Here is a 24,499-nt window from a genome sequence, read left to right as displayed (position 1 = left end):
TTGGATCATAACAGAATAGGGGCACTACTACATGGGAGTAAAAATTTAAGTTAGTCAAAGGAGCGTGTGATCTCATAGAGGGAAAATAGAAAAGGCCAGACGTGTCCTCCAGTCACCTGGCAGTGTTGTGTTAAAGCAGAGCTATACTGAACCTTACTCAAACAGCTTGAATTACATCTTTATTCCTAGATTTCCAAGGTAGTCTGAGGGGTTTTGGCAAACTTGGCAGATGTTCCTGTTGCAGATGTTGATCTGAATGTTTCTCTTTCATGTGTAGTCACTCAAAATGTGCTCCTGTGACCAGCTGTCAGCTGCCCAGTTCCAGAAGCTCTTTGAAGAACTAGACAAAGATGCCATTAAGCAAGTACGTATGTGGTCATCATTTCTAAAGCATCAGAAGTTGTCTGGTGTGCAAAAATAAGTGAGAGTAGTATAAAGTGTATAAACAAACTTTGCAACATGTGAACACAAGGTGTGATCACATGGCATTGATTTTTAAGCTTTTTTTGAGCTGCTTTTATAGTCACAAACAAAATTGGTCTGGGGGCTTTTACAGCATTAGTTTGGGATTGCTAGGTGGTGTTAAATGTACAAAATGCATCTTTGTTTATTCTGCCAGCATTTTAAAGTGAGAGGCAAAATAGCTCAAAGTAGTTTTTCTCCAGTCCCTGAATGAAGTAAAAAATATGGATTCTCTTAGTGTTCAGGTGAAGATGGGCAGAAAACAGTTTTCTCTGCTTAGAGAGAAAGGAAAAACAGAACAGTAAACTATTTGAGGGTTAGGAAGTGTTCTTTTCTATGTTTGCATGTAACTAAGACGTCTGAACTAAATATTGGGAAATGAGGAAGAGATGTATACAAATAGTAGCTTGATGTTTAGTTTATCTGCTTGGGGCATTGGAGAGAGGTTGGATTATCTCCCTTCTTTGCCATTACCTTGTGTTGTGTCATAATGAGGAATGCTTTCTTGCTGCTAATAGCCACAGCTGGAAAACATTTTCCAAAGGTAATGTCAAAATTAGCCTGTGGCCCTGAAGTTTTGCTTTGAAACTGTCTGGAGTTTTTTAAATCTGAGATGGGGTGTGTTTATAAAATTAATTTAGTATTTTTAAGATGCTTATGCTTTATGACTCAGCAAATCCTTTGTGTTCTTTTCAGCACCCTCCCAGCCCAGAGTATCAATCCCATTTTATGCAGAAAATGCAGTTTGCCTTTGGCCATGCCTACTTTGGCTACCTGGGGAATGTAGTAGCCCTGGCAAACATTATTTCTATTTGTGTAAGTAAAGTTTTTTTTTGTTGTGGGGCAGTGATTTTTTTTATTTTGTTTTTTTTTCTCTGTTAAAAATTTAATTTCTACTTTTTTTCTTTAATTTTTTTAAAGTAACTGCTTTTTCTGGGAGTTGGGCTTTTGGTGTGCTTTAGTTGTGCAAAGCGTTAAGAGGGAATACTTGCAGTTAAAAATGTATTTTGAGCTGCTTGAAAAGGCCTGTGCAAAGCATGAAAGACTGTTCTTGTGCTTAAAAATCTGTTTAATGTAGCAGTAAAGCAGTAGATTCATAAAATATTTTTTGTTTAAGGTGGTTTTGGTGATGGATGCAGATAAGCAGCCATCAGAAAGAGATGACTTCTTCCTGGGGGTAAGATGCAATGGTATTCCATGCAGTTATTGCTGCTCCCTGAGATGTCAGTAATTCTAATGGTTGTTTTTTTTTTGGGGTGTGAAGGCTATCAACTGCTTCTTCATCCTATACTATCTGCTGGAAATGTTGCTGAAAATCTTAGCAATGGGCTTGAAAAGATACTTGTCTTATCCAAGCAATAGATTTGATGGACTTCTGACTGTAATTTTGCTGGTAAGTGCTTTGTTAGTTTACACATTCTTGGATTTGTTGGCTAGGGAGGTTGGGCAGCTATAAGAACTGGTGGGATTGCTTTTTTTTCAACACCAATCTGCTGAGCTGAACAGCATGAGCCAGTGCTGTGGGTTTCTGTGGCTGGAAAGTTTACATGGTAGTACATGGTTCCCTTAGGGTCTGTGTTCTGAAGACAGGCTTATTTAAATCCATGGAAAAAGTGCTTTGCCTGGTAAGAAGCCTTTTCAATTTTATTTGGAAAAATTCAGCTCTTGGAATAATTGCATGAGGCATTCTGTTTCATGGGTTTAAACCACTTTTCTCTTTAAATTAAAAAAAAAATTGTCAGACTGTTGTAGTAAGTATTTGGTCAAAGCCTGATGCCCCTGTGGCAGATGAGGTCAAAGTTATGGTTAATTGTATTCACTGTGTATCCTTCTACGAGTCACTATTGGATGCTCCATGTACATTTGGTTGGTTTGGGGAATAACTAGGCAAATATGACAATTCAGAGTTTTAAAGTGAGTTGAATTAGTGGCTGAAGGCTGTTGGAAATGTTTGCTGTCGAGAAGGTTACATAATTTCTGGGACTCAGAATTACAAATTAAAGTTTTGTCTTGTGTTTCTTTGTTTTTGTTTTTCTTTCCTAACTGAAGATTCTGGAGATTGCAACTTTTGCCGTGTATGGATTTCCTCACCCGGGCTGGTGAGTAATCTCTGTGACCTGCTGCCCTTTGCTCCGTGGCTGGGGTGGGTCAGGGGAACACAGACACAGTCATACATACACATGTGATGAAGCTGTGATTGTCAGCCCAGTCTTTAATTTGCCAAATCTGATAGAATTTTGCACCCTTGTAGTCATTAAAGGCCATGCAATATGGATAAGTGAAATAATTTTTTATTTTTCATAGTGTTTAGAGGTCTGTGTAGCTCTTCTGAGAAGGATGCATTTGTTTTAATTGCAATCAGATTTAAAAGAATATCTTGGCAGGTCTGTGCTTATCAAGGGTGCAGGAATAGGAATTTTGTACAGCATACGCAACCTAATATGTTTCAGTATCAGATTGTCCATAAATCCAATTATATGAACTCTCAAACAGCTATGCAACCTCTTCAACCCTGCATGTAGATTGAAGAGTGAGGGATTTTTTCCGTGCTATAAAATATTTTAAAGAAAATTCCCATGGACTTACACTACTTATCTATATTGTAATAGCAAAGAGTTGTATTTTTATTTTCTTGAGTTCAAACAGCACTTGGATAACTATCTTGTTGGTTTCTTTGTTGTAAAAAATGTAAAAATCATTGCTTCATTTTAAAATTTGAAAACTGTCTCCACAAGAGAGGAAAGCAAAAGAATTCTGGAAGATTTCCTGAATCTTCAGGGGTGATTCATAACACATTCTGTTGCTTTGTGTCTTCATGCAAGCTCACACTTAAGACACTGGCACTCCCTGATTTTTCAGGATATTTGTTATGTTGCTAGAGTTTTCTTAATTTACCCTAGAAGCTCTGAAGAGAGTTGGACAAGTCAAACCTTATGGTTTTAGAAACGTTTATATTTGAATACTGCTTGTATTCCTGTCACCCTGAAGTGATGGCTGCCAGAAGAGTAATTGCTACAGACTAATGATGTTTATTATTGATGTTGTCATTATGTTTGATTCTGACCTCTGATTCTTAAATATAGGCAATTGTGTGATCTATCGTCTTGGAGCACCAGTAATTCATGTTAGGTCCTTGTGTCAGTCACTGCAAACAAATTACAACCGAGATGAGTCACTCTAAGTGCTAAGGTGTGCTACTGTCACATCCACAGACCAAGCAACCACCACCTGCACGGCAGGACAGTGATGTTGCTGTTATCTAGAATATGCCTTCTATGCAGTGCTATCTTAAGTAATTTCTTTCATTATTGTAGATTAATATGTTGGAGATACAAATCGTGATTTAGCATCAGTGTTACCAAGGACTTTTATCATTAGCAGCTTTAGATCCCTACCACCTTTCTTCCTTTCCAAGCATTCAGCATGCTCATATAAGAGCTAAAATTCAGAGTTTCAAAGTGTATTCCTATCTCCCGTGGAATGTTAACATGTAAGGAAGAAGGCTGACATGACAGTCCTTCAACCTAATTCTGTTTCCAAAGCCCTTCTTCAGCCAGGCATATCCTGGAGGATTAATGCCCATCTTTGTGCAAATTCTTGAAGTATCTCTCTAGCAGTCCTTTTGATTCACTTTCTTTTCTGAAAGTGAAATTGAAATTCTCTTCAGTGCCTCCTCCCCAGCAGAAGGCATGAGCATGTATCGCATCGGGCTGGAGCTTATCTGGCTCTGCCACTTCAGCTTGTGCCAGGAGTGGGTCACACCCAGGAGCAGGATGACCCAAGGTGTGACTAGAGCACTTGCTCTATGGCTTTTTGGCTGTCAGTCTGTGCTCTTAGGAGGCAAGGACAAGAGGGAGGTCTTTTGCATGTGATAATAGAAGATTTATTGCTCTGGGGAATCTTGGGACAAAAGACAGAAAATAAGAGCATACAGCAGCTGAAATAGGGAGGTGGTTCAAAGGGAGGGTACAAAGCATCAGCTAATTAGAGATATTCTGGGGAGGGTAAAAGGCAGGGTTCACAAAATCATCATCCAATGAGGGAGGTAAGGAGGGAAAATTGGGTCACATGGACTAATCAAGCGTCCAAGTTTAGGGGATTTCCAAAGGAATTCCAAGCATGTAGTAGGCCTAAGACAGGATTGAGGGGAGGCTCAAGATAGATTGATAACATGGGGTGGTAAGGTTTCATTTGGACCAAACCATCAACTTGGACGATAACATACCATTAACAAGTAACACACTGCAATAAGCATGTGCTTCAAAGAGCTCTCTGTACATATTTAAGAGCCCAGGCTAAAGTGATTTCTTCCTTCATCAGTTATTAATTTACTATAGCTGAGATTCCTGCTAAGTAAAGCAATGTATTTACCATTACCTGTAACCCAGTAGATTTAATTGTGTCTTTCTGTCATGGGCTGTTCCACCAATTTGTTACTTTCTTCTGCCTTTCTTAGGAGACCTGAATTCATGGGCTTGTTATCCCTGTGGGATATGGTGAGGCTGGTGAACATGTTAATTGTGTTCAGGTTCCTGCGGATTATCCCAAACATGAAGGTGATTGCTTTTCCCTCCACAACTCAGATTTCTTTGTTGGTCAAGCTATAAATTATGTTAGATCTTTTCAGAATACTGTGTAGGTTGCAATTCTCTTGCACGTGAGTGGAATAGCTCAGCTCTAACTGTCTTGACTGTTGTACAGCCCCTCACAAAATCATTGTCTCTAGAGCTGGTTTTCTCTGGTGAGGGGGCAGGCAAGGTCTTTTTATGTGATTCCTTGTCCTTTTAGTAAAAATTTGATATGGGTTGGAAGTATGATGAATGTCATACATACAAAAATCTGCTCTGTTTTAGTTCATGGCTTTGGTTGTTACTACACTGCTGGATCTGGTGAAAAACTTAAGAGCCTTTGCAGGAATCCTTGTGGTAAGTCATGATGCAAGATTGTTATTTCCTTTGTTATAGTATGATAAGGGTATATCATCAACAAAGTTAGCAAGGTTCTTGTACAATCACCACAAGCAATAACATTTCACCTTAACCAGCCAGTTCTTCTCCAAGGCATGTCTTGGAAAGCCACAATAAACTGCTTGTTTGTGATGGCCAGCACACAGTGGCAGTGCCTCCTTTAGCAGGAGTATCTTAAAAAAATTGATTGAACCTTTCTTTGAGTATTTGCCTTAGCTTGGGTGGTGTGGGTTCAAATAAAAATTCATCAATGCTTCAAGTTGACCAGTTTTCCTTAGCCTGGTTTGCTTATGTTAAATTAATAGCAATAAATTGCTATTAGCAATAGCAAATAAATTATTAAATAAATAGCAATAAATAGCAAAACAACTTTTAAAATTGTTTTTGGCTGAGAAGATCTTGAGATGGCATGCTTGGACATGATTTTTTTTAAGAGCCTCTGCCATCCTGTTTCAGGTGTGTCTGTGTAGAACACAGACTCAACAAATGTGATTAAAGAGTGGATCACAATGTGTGATGTCCATTACATAAATTGTCCCAACTCTTGAGTTTCTGGCTTTGCAACCATGTCTTCCTGGTAGGGCAAAAAAGTACCTGGGTAGGTTTGGTTTTGCTATTGGTCATGGGTTTTTATAGGGTACCTTAATTTGAATGGTTAAAGATCAATGATGTGTTGTTCAGGTCTATATACCTAGTATGCAATTTAACCAGAATATCTGTTTTTGTAATTAAAAAAGCTCTACTTTTATCTGTAGAGCTTAAATTGGCTTGTGTTGCACTTTGCAATAAAGATATTGGTTGTGGCAAATCTAAGGTGGTAAAAACCTCATTGTAATGTACAACTCACACTTCTGAGAGAAGTCTGCCACAGTGTTTGCCCCTTCCATTAATTTAATTTGCTTTTACTTGCGGCTACATGGAGGCTCTCACTGAGCTTCTGCTGTAATGAAATCTGACTCCATTGCCAGCTGATGCAAAATATCTTTCCTAATGTTAGCCTGGAACACACATGCTGATTAAATAATGTAAACGATTAGCTAATTTCTCAGGCAATGAGTGTTTTAAATATTTATTTTTTCAAAGAATTAAATTAATTATATTTATTATTAAAATTAATTTATTATTAAAATGCCATTTATTACCAGGCCAGGTACCCCATCTTGTGGCAGGCTGTGAAATGTCAGCTTCAGTTTACTCCAGTGGTGTTCAAAGTTTCTTGGCCAGAGCAGTTCTCTTCTATTCCTTTCAGACTTCCCATTCTTGGGTCTGTTTTATAGGAAAATAATTAAAAAGTAATAATAATAAACAAAACCAAAATCCCCACCCTAAAACAAAAACAAACAAAAAAACCCCCCAAACAAAAACTTTTTGTTTGAAGACTCAGCTTGCTTCAAGCTTTCTTGGGATAAATGGCTCCTTCTCAGAGGAGCAAAGCTGTAGGTTATTTCTAGAACAATCTTTTTAGGATAAAAATTGCAGTATCACCTAGGCAAGTTTGCATTTCTAACAATTAAAAGACAGACGTTCCCAAATCCTTAGTGTTATTGAAAACCTTATTTTTAGACTAATTACCATTTTTTTAAGGAAGTTGCTGATGGAATATAAAATACTGACATTGTTGTGTCTTTCAGGTCAGCTTACTAAAAGCTTATTTTCACTGACTCTAGCAGAAAACTCCTCAGATATTTAGGCTGTTCTTTGTAAATACTTGTACTGAGCTTTGGTTTTAAGTTGCTATTCTGCAATGTTTATAGTTAAATACCAGCATTCTGAGACACAGAGAAGTAAAATAAATGATAAAATGATTTAATGCATTTTAACAACTGAAAATTAGGTAGAATATTAAAAAGTAAGAGCAAGCAGTTGAGAAGTACTTTCACTTTAAAAGCTTCAGGCACAGTTCTTGATGCTATTACCTCAATTGTGGTAATATAAATTCTGTGTTAATTGTAGTTTGCTTTCTTATTTTGTGACAGAAATATTCAAAGCTAATAGTAGGTTGTGTTCCTTCTAGGTGGTTTTCTATGCATTTGCTATAACTGGCATAATGCTCTTTAAAGGTGCTGTTGTTCCCTTGGGAAATACTAGGTAAGGTTCTAAACAAAACCGCTCAGAAACAATCTGTTTTTCAAAAGCATCTGCATCTTTTTACCTCTGAGCTGTTTGTGGTTTGTTTTGTTGGGATTTTTTTCCCTCTTATTCTTGGAGCCACCCTACTTTTAATGTTAAATCACAAGGCTTAATTATCTGTTACTTCTGTTTCTTCTTGCTGCATTGAAATTGTAGGAATGCTTATCTGTAGCTTGGAATTTTACCCTGCTTTATCTGAAATACTTTTTTTAAATTGTTTCCCTTGTTCTCTGTCCGTATGAGATATTCTAACTTTTTGCAAGGGGCTCAGAAGAATTCTAAAGCAGAGTTCATGAGGAGCTGTGTTCACACCAGCCTGTAATCTCTTGCAGTGCTGCCAACACAACACATGACAATGGCACTCTGCAGTGTGGGACCTATGAACAGCTGGAATATTGGCCCAACAACTTTGATGACTTTGCTGTGAGTCTGATCATGGATGAAATCCCTCCTTCTTCCCCTTTGCTTGTCTTTCCTCCTCTTTTCTGAGGCTTAAATCTGTGGTTCAGCCAATTAAACACTGGTCTACTCCCATTATTTAGGCAGCAGTGGTGACCCTCTGGAATGTGATGGTGGTGAACAACTGGCAAGTTTTTTTGGATGCATTTTCAAGATATTCAAGTCCGTAAGTATCTGTAATAATACAGAAGGAGTACAATATAAATTCAGCTTATAATGTACCTGAACAAGAAGTATACACATAGCACAGTTCCTAACATCTGCTCAGAGGGATGCTGCTTACCTTTATTTTGGACCAGTTCAGATATATAGGAAATAAACCTAATGCTTCTGTGTTTTCTCTGCGGGCAACAATTTTTTGTAGACTTAAAACTCTGGACATACCTTTCATTTGTATTTACTGACTTAATGGGGAATGTTTGAATTAACTGGATAGTGCCTGGATTGAGCTGTTCCAGTGACCTTTGGCTGGTTAACCCAGGAGAGTGAGTCTGTTTGGCTAAATTAATGAAAAGCAAACATTTTTTATTTTTATGTTTTTGATCCAGGCCATCTTTTCCATTAAGAAAATAGTAGTATTATATTTCAAGGAAAAAAAAATATGATTTCATGGTGCTCTGCTCACTTTCAGGCCGAGGTTATTTACTGCCTCCATTGTCTATTCATCTGATTGTATTGTCTGTTCATCTGATCTGCAGGTGGGCAAAGATCTATTTTGTAGCTTGGTGGTTGATTTCCTCTGTCATCTGGGTTAATCTCTTCATAGCTTTACTCCTGGAGGTAAGGAAGTGTGTTTATTTGGTGTGAGATCCTGAAAACGGGTTCTAATTTGTGCAGGAAATGAAAAGAACCCAGACAACTTTATATTGGGTTTGTGTGTGTTTTCATTACCTTTCTCCTTGCTGCCCTATGCCTGAGGAGCTGAGGAATTGTTTTATTTTTCCTAGAGAAAAATAAATGTTTTATTTGCAGTTTTGTCACAAAACTGGTTGTATCTCATTGGGTATGTACAATTTCATTGTATCAATCTCTTTATTATAAAGATGAGAAATATTTAAAGTATTATAAAATTGCTTGTCTCTTGTACATTACCATTTAAATTCCACATTAGTTGTTCAAGCTGCAGGCTTTTTTGCATTTTAATTTGTCAGCAAATTAACTGAGCAATTTAAATTAAAAAATCTTATTTTATTTGATTCTGCTGTGTTTCTTCCCACCCCAGTTTAAATTAGCACCATTTTTCAGTGCCACACTAGAGGAGTGGAACTGATTACTTATTTTCAAGAGATCGTATTCTAGAGTTTTTCAGAGAAACTGTGGGAGAGCAGTTGCCTGAGCAATGCCACAAGGAACATTTGGTTCTGCTAGCTACTCATTGCATACTTTCCTGCAAATTCAAATTTCTGATGGAGAGGGGAATGCTAATCATAACCATCTCCTCCAGGTTCACCATTGTAGACTTCTCTTATAGGTAGTGGAGGGAACTGAGAGCCTGTAGAGGGCACTTCACCCCATCTCAAACCCTATGAAAGTTTCATTTGGAAAAGTTCTTGACATTGCTGACTGTACTGAAAATTAAAATTTACTACAGGTTACTACAGTAGGAAGAATGGCAGACTTTCAGTCCAGAACATCTTCTACCTGCTTGTTTCTGCAGGGCTGTGGCCAAAGGTTGCTGTCAGAGCCAAGGTGCAGCATTCTGTAGCAGGAGAGAAGGATGTTACTCTTTTTCTCCCCTTTATTTTTTTTTCCTGAGCTGTGTGTCCACTCCCTAGGTATTCATTTGTCAGAGTTATTCATAACAGATAAGGGAGCATGACAAAGCCTGGACTAGTAGTATGTTTATATATTGTTGGGTATATAAAGAGGAAGAAATCAAAATCAGGTGAAGTCTTGTGGGTAGTTCACAGAGTTGTCTTGGGGAGGCAGTCCTTGCTAGGAGCTGAAGGCAGTAGGGCTGTCTTCTGCTCTGCTGTTCTTTCAGTTTGTGATGAGAAAGCTGTGTCATTGCTGAACAAAGGCCTGAATAGTGACCTGCAGCAAGTAAATAAGCTGACGCCTAAATAAATCAGTGTTCACCATTTAATAACAAGCCCCACCCGCCTCCCAGACCTTATCTGCAAACATAGTGACCAGATATAACATCTTTTCTGGTGCCATCAGAAGAAGCCTTTGTATCTTTTGCTGTTCCTTTTGCATTTCAGAACTTTATTCACAAGTGGGACCGTCGCTGCCAGCGAGAGTCTCTTTTAGATATTGAATACCAGAGGACAGTTGAACTCATGTTCAGGTGAGTTGGGCTGGACTTGATAATCAATGTGGTTTTATTTTTCTTTGCTTTTAAGAAGGTGTGATGGCTACAAGATGTCTTCTGTTTCCTCACTTTGAAGCAAACTGTTTAATCTGTTAGTCTGGAGAAATCCAGCAAGCTAGTTTGGCCTGCTTTAAGCTGACTTGTTAGCCTAACCTTTATATTCTTTGTGCTTATAGTAGGATGGGAGAAGAGGTGCTGGGGGTGAGGGGAACAACAGCTGAGGGAGGAAAAAACAAGGGAAAAAAGAAAAGGGAAGATGAGGGAAGTGATGCATGTTCTTGGCTTATTATGAAACTGTGGGTGGTGAGTTAATGCTTGATGATCATTTATTAGTGGAACTTGTGGTGCATGTTGGATACTCAATAGTAGCATTGGGAGCATGTTCTCATTTGGGAGTTTTTTCAGGAAAACAAATCTACTGACCTTCAATTGTATTGTACTGTGTGCAGGAAGTTGCTTCCCTGCTTCTTATGGGAAAACAGCTGCTGGTTTCCATGACACATCTGTAGAGGATGGATCACTTGCAGCTAGATGCATCTTTAGGGAGCACCAGCTTATTGTAATTTTAATTCCTTGTTTCATTCCTGAAACAAGCACAGTTACATCTCAGCTTGCACATTGCGAAAACAAATGCTTGGAAGCTCCCTTTGCTGCCCCTAACAACTCATGCTTTTTCTTTGTAGAGATGTTTTGGAAGAACCTACAGAGGAGGAGTTGATGGAAAAACTGCACCAACACCCACACCTGCATTTGTGTAGGTGACTGGTGGGAAGGACTGATTTATTTAGACCTCTGTTTTCTTGAGGTTGTTAGCTGCAAGAAACTGAATGGATTTTCTGTGAGATGCTGTTAGGAGAGGGGCTTATAGGACATGACGTGAGGTTTTGCTTGGGAATTCTCTGCAGAAAAGTTTTTTATTTTGGGTTCATATCTTTTTTTGAAAAGGATTTGAATCTTGCTAACTTGATTTTAAGTTGCAATTTTAGAAGGAGTATTGCAGCTGTTATTTTTATAGGTTGTTGATATCAGATGGTTTTATTTACTTTTTTTTTTAATAGGGAAAGTCTGTTTAAAATGACAGTGCACTTTAAAACATGAACTTTATAACCACTAAGCCTGCTACTTTTTTCAGCACAAGAAAATGGAGCTGCCTTTTCTGGCAGGCGAGTGTGGCAAGGGCTATGCCGTGCAATTCATGAATGGATTAGGCAGGACCAGAGCAAAATCCTTAATATTCTCATAGTGAGAGCAGAAACACTAATTTTATTGTAATGTGACACCAGCATATCCTACCAAATTTTTGGGAGTTAATCACGTCGGAACACAATCAATTCCAGCTTAGTAACAGGGACTGCCTGCTTTGCACATCCTGTTTTTCTTTGCTTTCCATGGGGGAGGGTTCATGCTGGTTATGCCATTCTGGTCACTGAGAGCAGTTAGAACCTGGACTGGAGCAATTGCACTTGTGGTTTTCAATGTGGTAAAACTGAGTTCTCTTTCAGTAGAGTCAATATTCTGATGTTGCTCTTTACTGAACCTCTTCCTTTTACTTTCCTCCAAGTCCTCTTCCTGGTGTTGTATTCCATGAAAAAGCTAAGGCGAGTGAACTTTGGCTGGAATGTTGTCCCATGATCACTGGAGTTACCTGCTTAAAGGGGGAAGGGGGAAAAAAAAAGTTGAATGGGACAATCAAAGTGCTTAACACTTGAAATTTTAATTTGAGCCTGTGGGAATCGAAGGTGCTCAACTAGTATTGCAGGATCACATTCTTTTATGGCTTAATGACCACATGTTGTGCTCCACTAACTTTCACCTGGGTAAAACTTTTTGGGTAAATAAGTTTCTCAACAAGTCCAAAGTGGAGGATTCACAGTAAGCTGTGTCCACATGCTTTTTGTTATCTTTTAGAGTTCCTCTAAAAAGGTGTTTTTGCTTAAATCTTTGTCACGTAACTGGTAAACTGCTATGACAAATAGGATCTACCACAACTACTGTTTTCATATGTAAAAATGAAACTGCCCTTTGGGGCGCTGCCTTCTCATTGAGACACTTGTCACCAAAATAGACATTACTGTGGTCATCTCTGTATTGACAAAAGCTTGGGGGAGATAATTACCTAATATTTATAAGTCACTTGATTCTTTTTTTAGTTAAAAAATGTTTTTCAAAAGTGCCAAGCAGTCATCATCTGTACCTTTCCTTGTCTTTTTTCATCATTTGCCATTTCTCTCTGTCCTACATGAAGGACAACAAAATATCCAGGATGATGGTGCATTTCAGGTCAAAACCATATTTTTGCCTTGTCTCACTGTTCAGAAGTTACTTAATTATTCTTATCTGTTTCTTTACCTTTTTGCTTGTATTTTCTTTGTGCTGTGGAGAAGAATGTGTTGTGGCTTTCATATGTGTAGAACAAATGTGAGCTGAGTTCTGAGCTACTCCTGCAGTCTTTCTTTACTGCTGTAATCCTGCCTCTTATGCCATGCCCTTGTCTCTGTGCAGTCTCTTGTCTCTTAAGCCACCCAGTAACTCACTTGCACTGGTTTCAGTGGCATCATCATGCTTATTTTCAGTCATGCACTTAAAACACTCATCATGGCAAGCTGATAAAGGCATCAGCACATGGTTTTTCTAGTTTTGAGTTTGTTCTGTTCATATGGCTCCATGTCAGGATGGTTTCTGTTCCTTCTAGCATGATGTATAGTCACTGCCCCCAATATACTGGGACTTATTACACAGTGGTTAAACACTCTTGTTTTACCTTTTTACTAAAAAAAAAATATATATATATTTTTGTTTTCCATTTTAATGAATACTTGAAGTAGCTTTGCCTTGCCAAAAAGGAAGTGTCTGGTTCTTATCAGCATATAATTAATTTTTTTTAAAATTCATTTTTTTTTGGCTTCTTAATGTTCTTCTGGGTTTGGTGGTTGATTTTTTTTTTTTTGCCATTACATTACACTACAATCTATGAAAGCAACACAAATTGGTGTGGGATTACCATAAACATCACAACTGTCTCCATTATGCCTTGTTTACATCTGGACTAATGTGGAGAAGGCATTCTGAAGGGAATAGTCTGTCTTGTTCTTGTTTCATACTTGTGTAATTGACTGAAAGTGTAACTAGAATTTAATACAAAATTGTGCTACCTAATGTCACTTGAACTGGAAAATGTAAATAACCACAAATCTTATGCAAAAATTGTATAAATCATGGAAATGAATGTTCATCATTAGGTAAAATTTGAGGTTTGCATTGTTATAAAAAGTCTTTTCTTCTTGATCCATGAAAATAATTGGGGTGTTGAAATGATTTTTGTGGTATGTTTTTGCCTTTCCCTTCCTACTGATTTCTGCAGTGCTGGACATCTCTGTTTCCATTGTTTTTGCCACCTAAAAGCTGGGCCCATGGAGGAGTTTACATGCAAGTGGGATATAAGTGCTTGGTTTCAAAATGCAGACCTAAAGGATGCTGCTCTGTTAATTTTCCAGTTCTAGAGGCACATAGCATCCTCTTTAGGTACTTGGCATATTCAGTTTTTAAGGTGAAACCTCATTGGAACTGAGCATTGATGGTTTTGACCAGGTTGATTTTCATTTGCATTTCCATCTCTACAAACAACAATACAAAGGTATTCCTTCATCTCTCTTTTCCCCAAGACATCAGTGGAAAAGCATTCTCATAGCATTTCAGCTGGGGCAGATTTTGCATGTAATTTAGCTGAGGCCATTCTTTGGTAGCATGTTCTGGTTTAGAAGATGGAGGGGTTTTATTAAGGACAGAACAAAATCAGTTCTGGAACAAGGTGATGTCTCTGACAATGGTTGTTGCAGGTGCTTAGGTGGAGCATGTGAAAGCCGAAGCAAAGAGAAGATCACTTTGTGTAATTAAATCAGGATCAGATTTTTCTAGCTTCTGAAGGAAGACCTTAATCACCTAATTAAGGCTAACTTGACATTCTGCATGTTTGTTTTTTTTTTCCTTCCTGATTTGCTATGAATTTTTGTTGCTTTAAGATTTAGGAGTGGAGGGAGAAGAAGGATTCAACTAAAGTTGAATCTTGATTGATTCTTTTAGTAAAAATACAGAAATACAGTGATGAACCTGACTGGCAAACTCAGCTATGAACTTAACACATTTTGGGGAATATTGCTTTGCATCCCTCCAACACTTATTAAAGTGCAGAAGAAAAAAGGACATAAAACTAGAAAAAAAAAGATGGTCTATAGGAAAACAATACAGGGTATAGATTAGTTATCTTCACATTTCAGAACTACCTCTTACCTTGCTAGATGGTTCATTTTTTCACCTGCCTGTATAATAGGAGTAGAGCAGAGTGTTACCACAGCATTTGCAGTTTAACGTTGTGCTTTTGTCAGATCCAGCGATTCCAGTGCTCTGTCTTGGGGTTTTATTGAAAACAAAAGAAAAATAGGAGTTTGCCTATATTGTTCATGTAGGTGTTAATGATTTTTTCCTTTCACTAGATTTTTGTCTAATTTAAAGGGTATGTAACTCTTGAGAGTTTTCCAGAAATCACCTATTTTTGACTTAATCTGAAGTCTTTATAAACATGCAGAACCATTTGTTTTCTGAGTTCCAGGTAGGAATAATTTGGGGTTCAGGGGCAGAGGGGTAAAATTTGCTTTGTAGTCCATCTCTAAGCAGTACTCTCTATATGACAGTGTTTCAAAATGACCTTGATAAACTGGGGGAAATTGCCAAAACTAGTGAAATAAAATTTAAGAGATAAATATGCACTGTTGCAATTTACCAGTGCATGGCAGGGAAAAAGTAGTAGTAGAAGACAAATATTCGGGGGCTGATAGTGTTCTGCAAATTGAATGAGCTAACAGCATCTGAAAGAGATCAAAAGAAAATTGCTTTGCTGTAATTTGTAATAGTACTTCCTTTTGTATCTCTCTATGACTGTTTTGGTCCCTGCATTTTAAAATAAATAGTTGGGGTAAGATGTTCATTACAGGACAATAACAGAGGTCTTAAGACATATGAAAGGTGTGAGTTTAGAAGAACTTTAGGGTAAATAATTTGTTCAGATCAACAAGAGACGGGCAAATACTTTTAAAAACGATAGGCAAGTATGTAAATATTTGAGAGGAGAGAGCTGTTGATGCTGTGTAATTGCTTGTGCTGGTTGTGGGATTTGTAGTTTGGATTTGAGGATGCTCCCGAGCTCTGAGCACTGTATCTGGGAGGTAGCAGACTCCCCTTTGCTCAAGAGCTGTTTTAGGAGGAATTTGACTGTCACCTGCTACAGCTTTGTCTAGATGTTTGTGAGGCCCTGTGTGGTGGTGGCTCAGCTGCTCCCTGAGATCCTGTCCCGCCTACCTCTCTGTGGTTTCACTGGAAAGAATTCCTGTGGCTTTAACAAACCTAGCTTTTGTTGTTACAGTGTTCTGCTGGGTCTCGCTAATGGCTTACAAATGTTTACAGTGTGCAACTGTTGTACAAGTAGGGATAGCAAAACCAGAATTATGCTCCTTCAGCTTCCCATTATACACAGGAAGATGAGCTTGAGTTGTATGTGCTTTGTTGCTGATATTTGACCTTGCACTAGCTCCATTGTTCTCCATGCAGTTCACTCTGCTGGGTTCCCTTTAATCTCATTTCTAAATCCCTTAGCTTTTTGGGCAAGAGGAGGGCATGTGTTGCCTGTCTCAAAGTTTGTCTTGGCTCTCTGACATGCAAAGGAGGTCAGATAACTTGATTTTTCCCGTGATGAAGACACTTAGTTTGGGCACTCTGCTCTGCCTGCTATCAGATGTCGCAAAATGCATGACCCTTATACCTCTCACACTTCAGCTCTTCTTTTAAACTTGGTTTGGTGAATGAATTAAAAAGTTATTACCAGGGGACTGATGCTGCATAAATCCTAGGAACAACTAGAAAACCTTACGAAAAGCAAAGATATAGTAATTAACCTTAATATTACAATACCTTACTTTACCAAAGGTAAGTATGAACAAAAGGTAAGTAGTTAACAAAATTAATTTTAATTTAAATAGGTCTGATGTTTCCCTGGATCCAAGGCAGAGTAGAATCTGAATCCTTTCTTGATTTCTTGTCTGCACTCTTCAGACATACAATCTCTCATTTAAAAGATAAAATAGATCATGAAGTATCTAAAGGATGAAGCTAAGGTCATGGGAAATCGGTTGCTAATTCAGGAATAAACACTAGATCATCAGACTTCCTTAATCTTGAAGTTCATGTTTCATTATGAACTCAAAACGTCTTCTGTCTTTGTAGAGCTACAATTTTCCCAGCATAATGTGAAAAAAGATGGTCAGAAAAAAATCCCCTTGTGAGGTGCCCCCTGCCCAAGAAGCAAAGATTTAGTTTCAGATAAGCATTGTTAAAGTGAGAGGTGTGGCTTTAAAGCCCAGCAGGAGTGCATTCCATTCCTCTCCCTCGGGAATGGGCCCTGTGAGCCCAGGAAGAGTTGCCCCACCCCGGACCCCTGGTGGGGTGGCAGCCCAGGGTGTTGTGGTTGGGTTTGAGCCCTTGGGGTTTCTCTCTTGCTCTGTCATTATTAGTCCCCGACCTTAAACTCCACCCTGGTTCTGTCCCACAAAACCTATCACCCTGTCTCTGTTCTGGGCTTTCTGTCTCGTGATCTAAACTGAGTTTGTTCCTGTGCTGAATAAATGGTTTCCTGAGCAGAAGCCCGCCTCATTGAAGTCCCGTGTCGGTCACTGGTAACTGTAGCTTCCCTGGACATGATCCTGCAGCCCTGGAACGTAACATCCCCTCAAGGCTGAGCTGGCATTTTTCAAATACTAAGTACATGGGGATATGTCCCGCAAGTCACTGGAAGAGCCACCTATCATTATCTCCCACTGAGAATATGAGAAGAACTTCAACACTGTATAAAATGGAGTTACAAGTGATAATAAATGTTTTTCAAAAGTGTCTAAGTTAACTGAAATTATTGCAATCCTGGAGGAAAAACTGCAGTGTGCATTTACTTCCATCATCTATGCACTTGTTTGCCAAAGGAAGCAAAAGGATATTTTGTCATGAGCTATGTTACACACTATAAGGAAAACCTAAATGTTGCCTTTGATGTGGAATTCCAAACATTGATGTAGTTTACTTGCACTATGTTCTTATCTAGTCCTATACTTAAATTTTTTTCCACTGTAATTGTATAAAAGAATGGTTCACTGATGTTGAATTTCTTAACTGTAAGCCAGAGGCAATTGCAGCTTGTCCTTTAATGCTAGAAAGTCCTTGTAACAGTCTCAGTCATCTTTTTCCCATTAACCAGTGGAGCAGGTGTTGTCTTTGTTCTGTGCACAGACTTTCATGGACCACATCATTGCAGTGAGTGCCTCCTAAGCACTCTTCTGAAAACATCCTGCTGGGATAGGAACATATTGCTATCCTTGTTTTGTAGATGATCAGCTGAGATATTTGGTGATCTGCCTGCAGCCAAGCTTGAAATCCGTGGGAGAATTAAGAAAAAAACCTGTAGTCCTTGCTCACAGCCTTTGCTAACACACAATGCTGCTTTTTTTTTTTTTTTTTCACCAGCTGTGTGCTTCACTTGCAGGTTTAGAAGATGATGTTGGCTTTTCCACTTCAATTGGTTTATAATTTTGTTGCTGCCTATTCTTTTACATAACTTTTTAACTTTTTTAAAAAGTTTTTAAAAAATCTTGGAACCTCTAAATATCTAAATCTACTTATTTTCTATCTTATCAAAAGAGGAGGGAGGACTATTGCTGATTTGCCATCTTATTTATAAATATTTAGTAGGGATGAGGTGAGGATGGCACATGTGCTGGAAGTTTGGTAAGTGTAAGTAAACTGATAGATTCTAGTTAAGTCACTACTTCAACTGTACAAACTAGTGGAAAAATACAGGATGACTGTCCTAAACAACAGCTCCAGCCTTCTGTTGTACCTGAAACACACTTCAAAAATGCTTTTAGCCTCATGTTCCTTTGTACTTCTTGTATTTTGTTCTTGGAGGTGAGTGAACAGTGAGTATTCAGAGCTGGTGAGTGCTTGCAACGTCATATTGAATTTGGAAAACTGCCCAGGCCAATTGCCCTGCACAGTCTCACTGGCAAAGGATCATCAGCATTTGAGAGAGTGGAGATTCATGTCAAAATAGAAAATTGAGTGCATTTTTAAGATCAAGTTCTACTGTGTAGCAGGTGTGTGTCTGTGTAACATGAAATATGACCTCTAATACAACCAGAGGTTGCTGGGGTGGATGCAGAAATTAGAATTTAATTGTAAGGATTGTGTTACACAGTCTGTCACATTAGGGAAGACCAGAAGGGATTTTTATTTTTATGCTTAAAATTAGGGCTATTGTGTAGGATTCTGGCTAAAAGCAGACTGGATTTATTTGCTCCCCAGAAAGAACTGTTTTGTGTCTGCTGCAAAACTAACACTATAGCATTGAACTGGTGGTGGTGGTGGTGGTGTAACAATGGCCTTGTAGAAAGAGCATTCTTCTGAGGTGAGCTGGGAAGCCAGTCTGGCCTGTACTGTGTTATTATTTTAGGTCTCCTTGCCTTTAGGAATGAATTGGTTCCTCACACAATGTGCTGACAGTGCTCTTTTTTTGTCTAATAAGTACTGATCTTAGAAAGTAAAACTTGATTCTATAATGTGTCTTCCCATATGTGTTTAATACCAGTGAGAGTAATTCACCAAAACTACAAGTGTTTAGTCAAAAATGTCCTGGATAGTTGGTAGTTTCTGTGAAAAGACTTGGACACTTGCTATAGGAAAAGCCTCCAAGTAAGTTCCCTGTGAAATCAAAGGTGAAGGTGTTAAACCCAGACAATAAAACTTAGATCAAAGTAGCCAGCAGAAGGGGTTGTCCTTTAAGGTTCACTTAAAGGTGTGAGGTGTCACCCCTCTCTTTCTGTAATCAGATTTCATGAAGGAAGCAAAGCCAATTCAATCAGAGCCCTCAGCTAGGGCTATCAGCAGGATGATTGCTAGATCAGCTAGATGATCAGCAGGAGAAACATCTGCCTTCCTTGCTTTAGATTTTGTGATAGACCCCAGTTTTTGATAGGAGTTGGTTAATCCATAATCCAAGCATGTGCCCACAGCAACACCTGCCACACAGGTGAGCTTTCAATCTTGTAATACACAAATACAGATTTTTGTATTAACCTCACACACCTACACACCCAATAGTAAATGTCACAAGTAGGAAAATTTAATAAAATGAGATTATAAATGTCTAAGGTACTCTTTGTTGGGCAATAAAGTTGCCCATGTGTTGTAATTGAGATCTGAAGTTAACTTGCTTGCTGAGGCCTGTCTAGGGTAGATTACACAAAGCAAGCATGTGAATTATTGTTTTTCATGCTCTGCTTTTCTTCCTGTTTTGTTCACTAGCCTTTCCTCCTCAGCTCTGTCTTGGGTTGGTGCCCACTGTAATATCTACTGCCATCAAACTCAGCACTTAAAAATCAGATGTTTGAAACATCTGTGTATTTGAGACCCTACACAGTGACTTTTAACTTTGTCTCTGACGTTTTCCAAAGCCCTTGGTTCTGTTCTCATCTCCTGAGTGACCCTGGTGCAGTCCTCGGGAGATCTGTATAGCAGGATCCTCCACTTCCTGATTGTGTAGACATTGCAAAGTGAGGTATGAGGAAAGTTTGGGTTTGGGCTTAAATATTCTAAGGCTCACATGCATTGCATAGGTGGATCTTGTGAAATGTAAGTCTGAGGCACCTCATATGCAGGTCTGCACTGAATTTTCATGTTTGTCATTTCTGATCTGCACAGAGAGGTGTTAACTGGCTTTTTACCAGACACTCATGAACAGGTATTTAGTGGGGACCGTGTCTAGCTCATTAAATGAGGAAGAACAGAATTAAATCCTAATCCCACATAGGTAAAATGGTGGTTTGGATTACAAGGTTTGTGACCCATCAATGTATGTCTGAATCACACTTGTGGTGGTGTTTAGGCTTAAGTAGAATACGTGTAAAATATTGCCATTTGATTTGGGTCACTGCAGAGCTGGACTTACCAGGGGGGTTAATGGGAAATCGCCCTCTCACTGGGCGCTCCCAAAGGCTGCTTTGCCATTTATGCTTCAGGTCATTTTATAGGGTTGCTGTCACAGTTCTTCTGACTGTACAATATCTTCTTGACTGCTTAATTGTGGTGTAGGAATGAATGCTCCTGTGCAAGGTAGGGGTAGGTGAGACACGATGTTTTCAACATAATTTTGGGATAAATTAAGAATTATCTGACCTATCACAGAATCTGCTCTGTAGGCTCATTAGGGCAGAAATCCTCTCTCTGGAATTTGACATAGATGAAGAGAAGGATCACGTTGCATGGAAGAAACTGAACCAAAATGACTTGGAGCACAAAAAATTATTTTAGGATTTGGGACTGAACCCCATTTGCCACCATTGCCTCTAGTAGATCTTTCTCCACAGTAAATTTGACCTAAAGTTGTAATTTTGGTCCATGTCAACTACATCTTAATTTGCTACTCTGATGGTGTATTTTTTTCCAGCAGTTCTCCCATCTTTTTTGTACAGACTGGTTAGTGTTTCATCACAGTTACTGTTCTCTTTGTGATCTGTTGGCAGTGCTTAAGAAGGAAATTGTGCAGGACTCATCTGCAGAGCTTCCCAGTCACAGACGTGTGTTTCATGGGAGTAACAAATGGGAGGCCAGGAGTTTTCCTTTCAGGTACTGCAAAATCACTTTGAGGTGCCAACACCTGGAAAGATGAAAACCTCTAAAGAAGAGATAAAGATTATTTTATTTTTTTAAAAGTTTTTATGTACTATTTTTTCATATTTTTTTTGACATGAGAGGTCTTTAACTCTTTATCTGTATTTTTAACCAGCAGAGGGAGTTTAAGCCCTCATTTTATAATGACCATGCGGGGTGGGCTGTGTGATCAGCGCTTCTGGATGTACTTAAGGGAACATTCTCAGCATAGCTAAGTTCTGGGGCCTGAATCAAGGAGGTTGGAATACAATCAGGTTTTGTTTTTTAATGGCAAAACATAAAAAGGTATGTTTTGAGGCAGTGAATTATCAGTAATACCCATCTGTTTGTACCAAGGTATATGGATCTCTAACACTTCTGCATTGTGCTTGAGGTATGAAAATATAAGGGTATGAAAGTGGTGCTTCTTATAAAGTGCCAAATCTAGGGGTTTTTTGCCTCTTAGTTAAATATTAACTATTAATGAGTCTCAGAACAATCTCTGATCTTTGAGAACCCCAGAGGACAGCAGTGGACAGAATGTTTTGGAAATAACTTTTATCTTTTAATGCAGTGATCAAATTTTCTTGTAGATGGTTATTGGGAAAGAAGTTACTTCTTCCATCCTTTAACTTTTTAGTGTATTATTCTACAGCCTGTATGTTCTGGTAAGAGGAACATCCTGCTACATCTTGTGTTCCAAAACAAGAGTGGTAATGAAATAGGTGAAAATAAATCAAGCACTGCTGGGCTTCCTTTAAACCTGTAATTGTGGTTCCTCTGTGACAATAAACTCTCAACTGAGCATTCACCCCTGAGCAGTCAGGGTCTTTTATACCAGCTCAAGCTGATAACTGAAAATGTAAACCGCATTTTAAAGTAATTCATTGTATACTCGGGGATGACAAATGTTAAATAACATTAAATGTTAATTTGAGCAGATGCACATGTTGTTGCCCTAGAATTCTGGACAAATTCTTCAGAACTGAGCAGTTTGTTCTTGTGTGCAAATACATATTGACAATAATTACTTGGCTAGTTTCTTGGATTTCCTTAAACTAGCACTATACAAATGTCTATTTTTACTGCAAGAAAAGCTGAAATGTTCTAACTTTTGAGAACTTACTTAGGTGGGGTGAACCTCAAGACCCACATTACAGCATTTCCCCTTTTTCACTTAAACCTGAGGAGCTACCACTTGTGTTTATACAGCATTGCAAACTAAATTTACATGTAGTAGTAAGGACTAAAACAAATTGTGCTTTGTCAGGAAAGCGAAGAAAGGAACTGAGCAGTGAAAACAGTGTGGGAAGTCAGCATGTCTGGCATTGACACAGTGCTATGAAATCAACACTTTGATGGCCTATAAAGCATAATAACAGCTGTGTGAAAGGTTTGCTGTGCTTAGCTGGCATTATCTCTTGTGCAAAGGAAAGTACATTGTAAACTAGTAAAAATTAACTGCCACAGCACAATGATGGTTTTGTGACTGGGAATTCAGATAAAGTTTTGCCGCTGTTGGCGGAATGATGAAAAGGACTGGGGCCATTTGCATACAGGTGAGGAGAGGTGGTGATGTCCTGTGTTCCCCAGAGGCCAAGGCACCACAGGTAGGCAAAGTACTCCAACTCTAAGTGCTGCCTTTAATTTGACCTGATTTTTTTTTTTTTTTAAGCTGGTTGTAGAGTAGGAGAAAAGGGTCTTGGGAAATGGACAATCCCAAGAAACGTCATTGGGTGGCAGCAGAGCATTTACCACTTGACATGGCATCCCAGCAAAATAAAGCCAGAAAGAACTGCAGTTCTGCATGCTTGTGATACAGGTAACTGCAGATGAGATCTCAGAATGGCATTTATGGTGTGACAGCCTTTTGTGTTTGGGACACAAGATTTCTCTCCAAAAGTGTGCTTGCATGTGTATATATGTAAATATATATGTATATATACACATAAAAACATGTATGCCTGTAAACATAAAAGCTGTGTCTCTGCAGGTGCGTTTGCTCTGTGATACTGAGGAGCTTTAATGTGATGACTGCAACTAACAGCTCCCAAATTAAATCCCATATCCCTGGCAGACCATGCTTGTTCCCAAGATCTTGGTGCAAATAAAAGCACGTAAAAGTTCTACTGGAAAGAATCAAGTGGGTCTGTGAATGTGGCCAGAAAAAGTGATAGTTTTTATTAGAAATTTCTGGTTTTCTGTAGTAAAAATATGAGAAGCAGAACAGTATTTGTTATCCTTTTAGGAAGAAATTAACCTTTCAATATTTTTTTCTACAGGGTGAGTATTTGGCCTTTTTGGATAACGTAGATAGTGCTTGAAAGACTTCGAGAATCTGTCCCTCTTTGGAACTAGAAGATAAGTCTGTTTGGGGTGTGTTCATTTCAGTGAAGAGATAGAGCATTTGGTTTTCTTTGTTTTCTGTTTTCCTTTAACATCTCATGGTGTAGCTCACACAAAGGGATGTGTCATATCCTTAAGGAGAATACAAACTACAGCAGGCATACATACAAATGTGCCTTTTTCCTTTACAGAATCACATACTTGTTTGCTGTCTTTTTAAAAATTGTGAGTTGCTGCTATTGTAAATCTCTTAACTTTAAACTGCCCATTCTACTATCACCTCCATGGAAATGACATCAGTCTCCTACTTTATGGACAATGTTGTTGGTAGTGTGTAAACTCAGTGACTGGAAGGAATTTAACATCTTTCTTTTGCTAATTTGCCTGGGAATAAGAAAGAACTGTCTCCATGGACTTCCTTCAGGCATCAGGGATGGGCTGAATTTAGGAATTGTTTGTCCCTGAGGTAGGGAGGGACCTCAGTGGTTCACTGCTCCTACTGAGCACCGAATGTCAAATACCAATCCTTACAGTCTGACCTGAAGGTCTTGCCTTAGTAATGCTGAGGTTTTTCTGAACTCACTGAACTCATTTCTGTTTGGTTCAAACCCAAGACCCACAACCCACAGAAACAAGAGCAAGCTCTGTACGAAAGCTGCTCTGTTTTGAAGCTCTCATTGAGCTCAGGATTCAGTGCTTGATTCTGCATCTCCAAAAGGTATGATCTTGCATGAATAAGAGGCAGCATTTTCTGGATCCCAGCTCCCTGGAAGTCCTAAACCATTGTTCACTCATGGTATATGGTCTCTTCAAAGAATAAAGGCTTTTGGCTCCTGCAGAGCTTAATAAAACCTATTTTTATACCACATTGTGAGTACTGTTGGGAACTCTCTGAAGACAGGTATCTCTAAAAATATATTGGTCTTTTGTTTGTACAGATTACTGCAAGAGATTCTCAATTGTCTCAATTTCTAGTAACTAAGACATCAGAAGTCCCTTGTCTTGAAAAGTTTGGAAAATAAAGCAAGAATCAATGTGAGAAAAGAAACCTGTTCAGTCATAGGAGGCTTCCTTTTATTTG

At 38.6% G+C, this 24,499-nt stretch overlaps 1 protein-coding gene across 5 annotated transcripts in view; it reads left to right on the top strand.

Annotated features, from left to right (window-relative positions):
* The window catches only part of TPCN2 (two pore segment channel 2), a 36,029-nt gene extending 11,745 nt beyond the window's left edge, over positions 1-24,284 (top strand). The window contains exons 13-27 of one of the 5 annotated variants that reach the window (XR_004497865.1): positions 278-364; positions 1,159-1,278; positions 1,580-1,639; positions 1,727-1,855; positions 2,512-2,561; positions 4,919-5,018; positions 5,316-5,387; positions 7,444-7,517; positions 7,892-7,982; positions 8,102-8,184; positions 8,717-8,798; positions 10,223-10,308; positions 11,016-11,086; positions 20,946-22,894; positions 23,355-24,284. Coding sequence is in view for 4 of the 5 variants with exons in the window: in XM_015631750.3 (XP_015487236.1) it covers positions 278-364; positions 1,159-1,278; positions 1,580-1,639; positions 1,727-1,855; positions 2,512-2,561; positions 4,919-5,018; positions 5,316-5,387; positions 7,444-7,517; positions 7,892-7,982; positions 8,102-8,184; positions 8,717-8,798; positions 10,223-10,308; positions 11,016-11,086; positions 20,946-21,091 (1,251 nt within the window). In the remaining variant the exon portion in view is untranslated. Of the gene's footprint in view, positions 1-277; positions 365-1,158; positions 1,279-1,579; positions 1,640-1,726; positions 1,856-2,511; positions 2,562-4,918; positions 5,019-5,315; positions 5,388-7,443; positions 7,518-7,891; positions 7,983-8,101; positions 8,185-8,716; positions 8,799-10,222; positions 10,309-11,015; positions 13,982-20,945 lie in introns of those variants that run through there. The other 4 variants (XM_015631751.3, XM_015631750.3, XM_015631753.3 and 1 more) reach the window with 4 other exon arrangements.
* The last annotated feature ends 215 nt before the right edge of the window (positions 24,285-24,499 follow it).

The sequence above is a fragment of the Parus major genome, chromosome 5 (assembly GCF_001522545.3).
Source record: "Parus major isolate Abel chromosome 5, Parus_major1.1, whole genome shotgun sequence".
Lineage (NCBI taxonomy): Eukaryota > Metazoa > Chordata > Aves > Passeriformes > Paridae > Parus > Parus major.
This window is presented reverse-complemented; position numbering and strand designations above follow the sequence as displayed.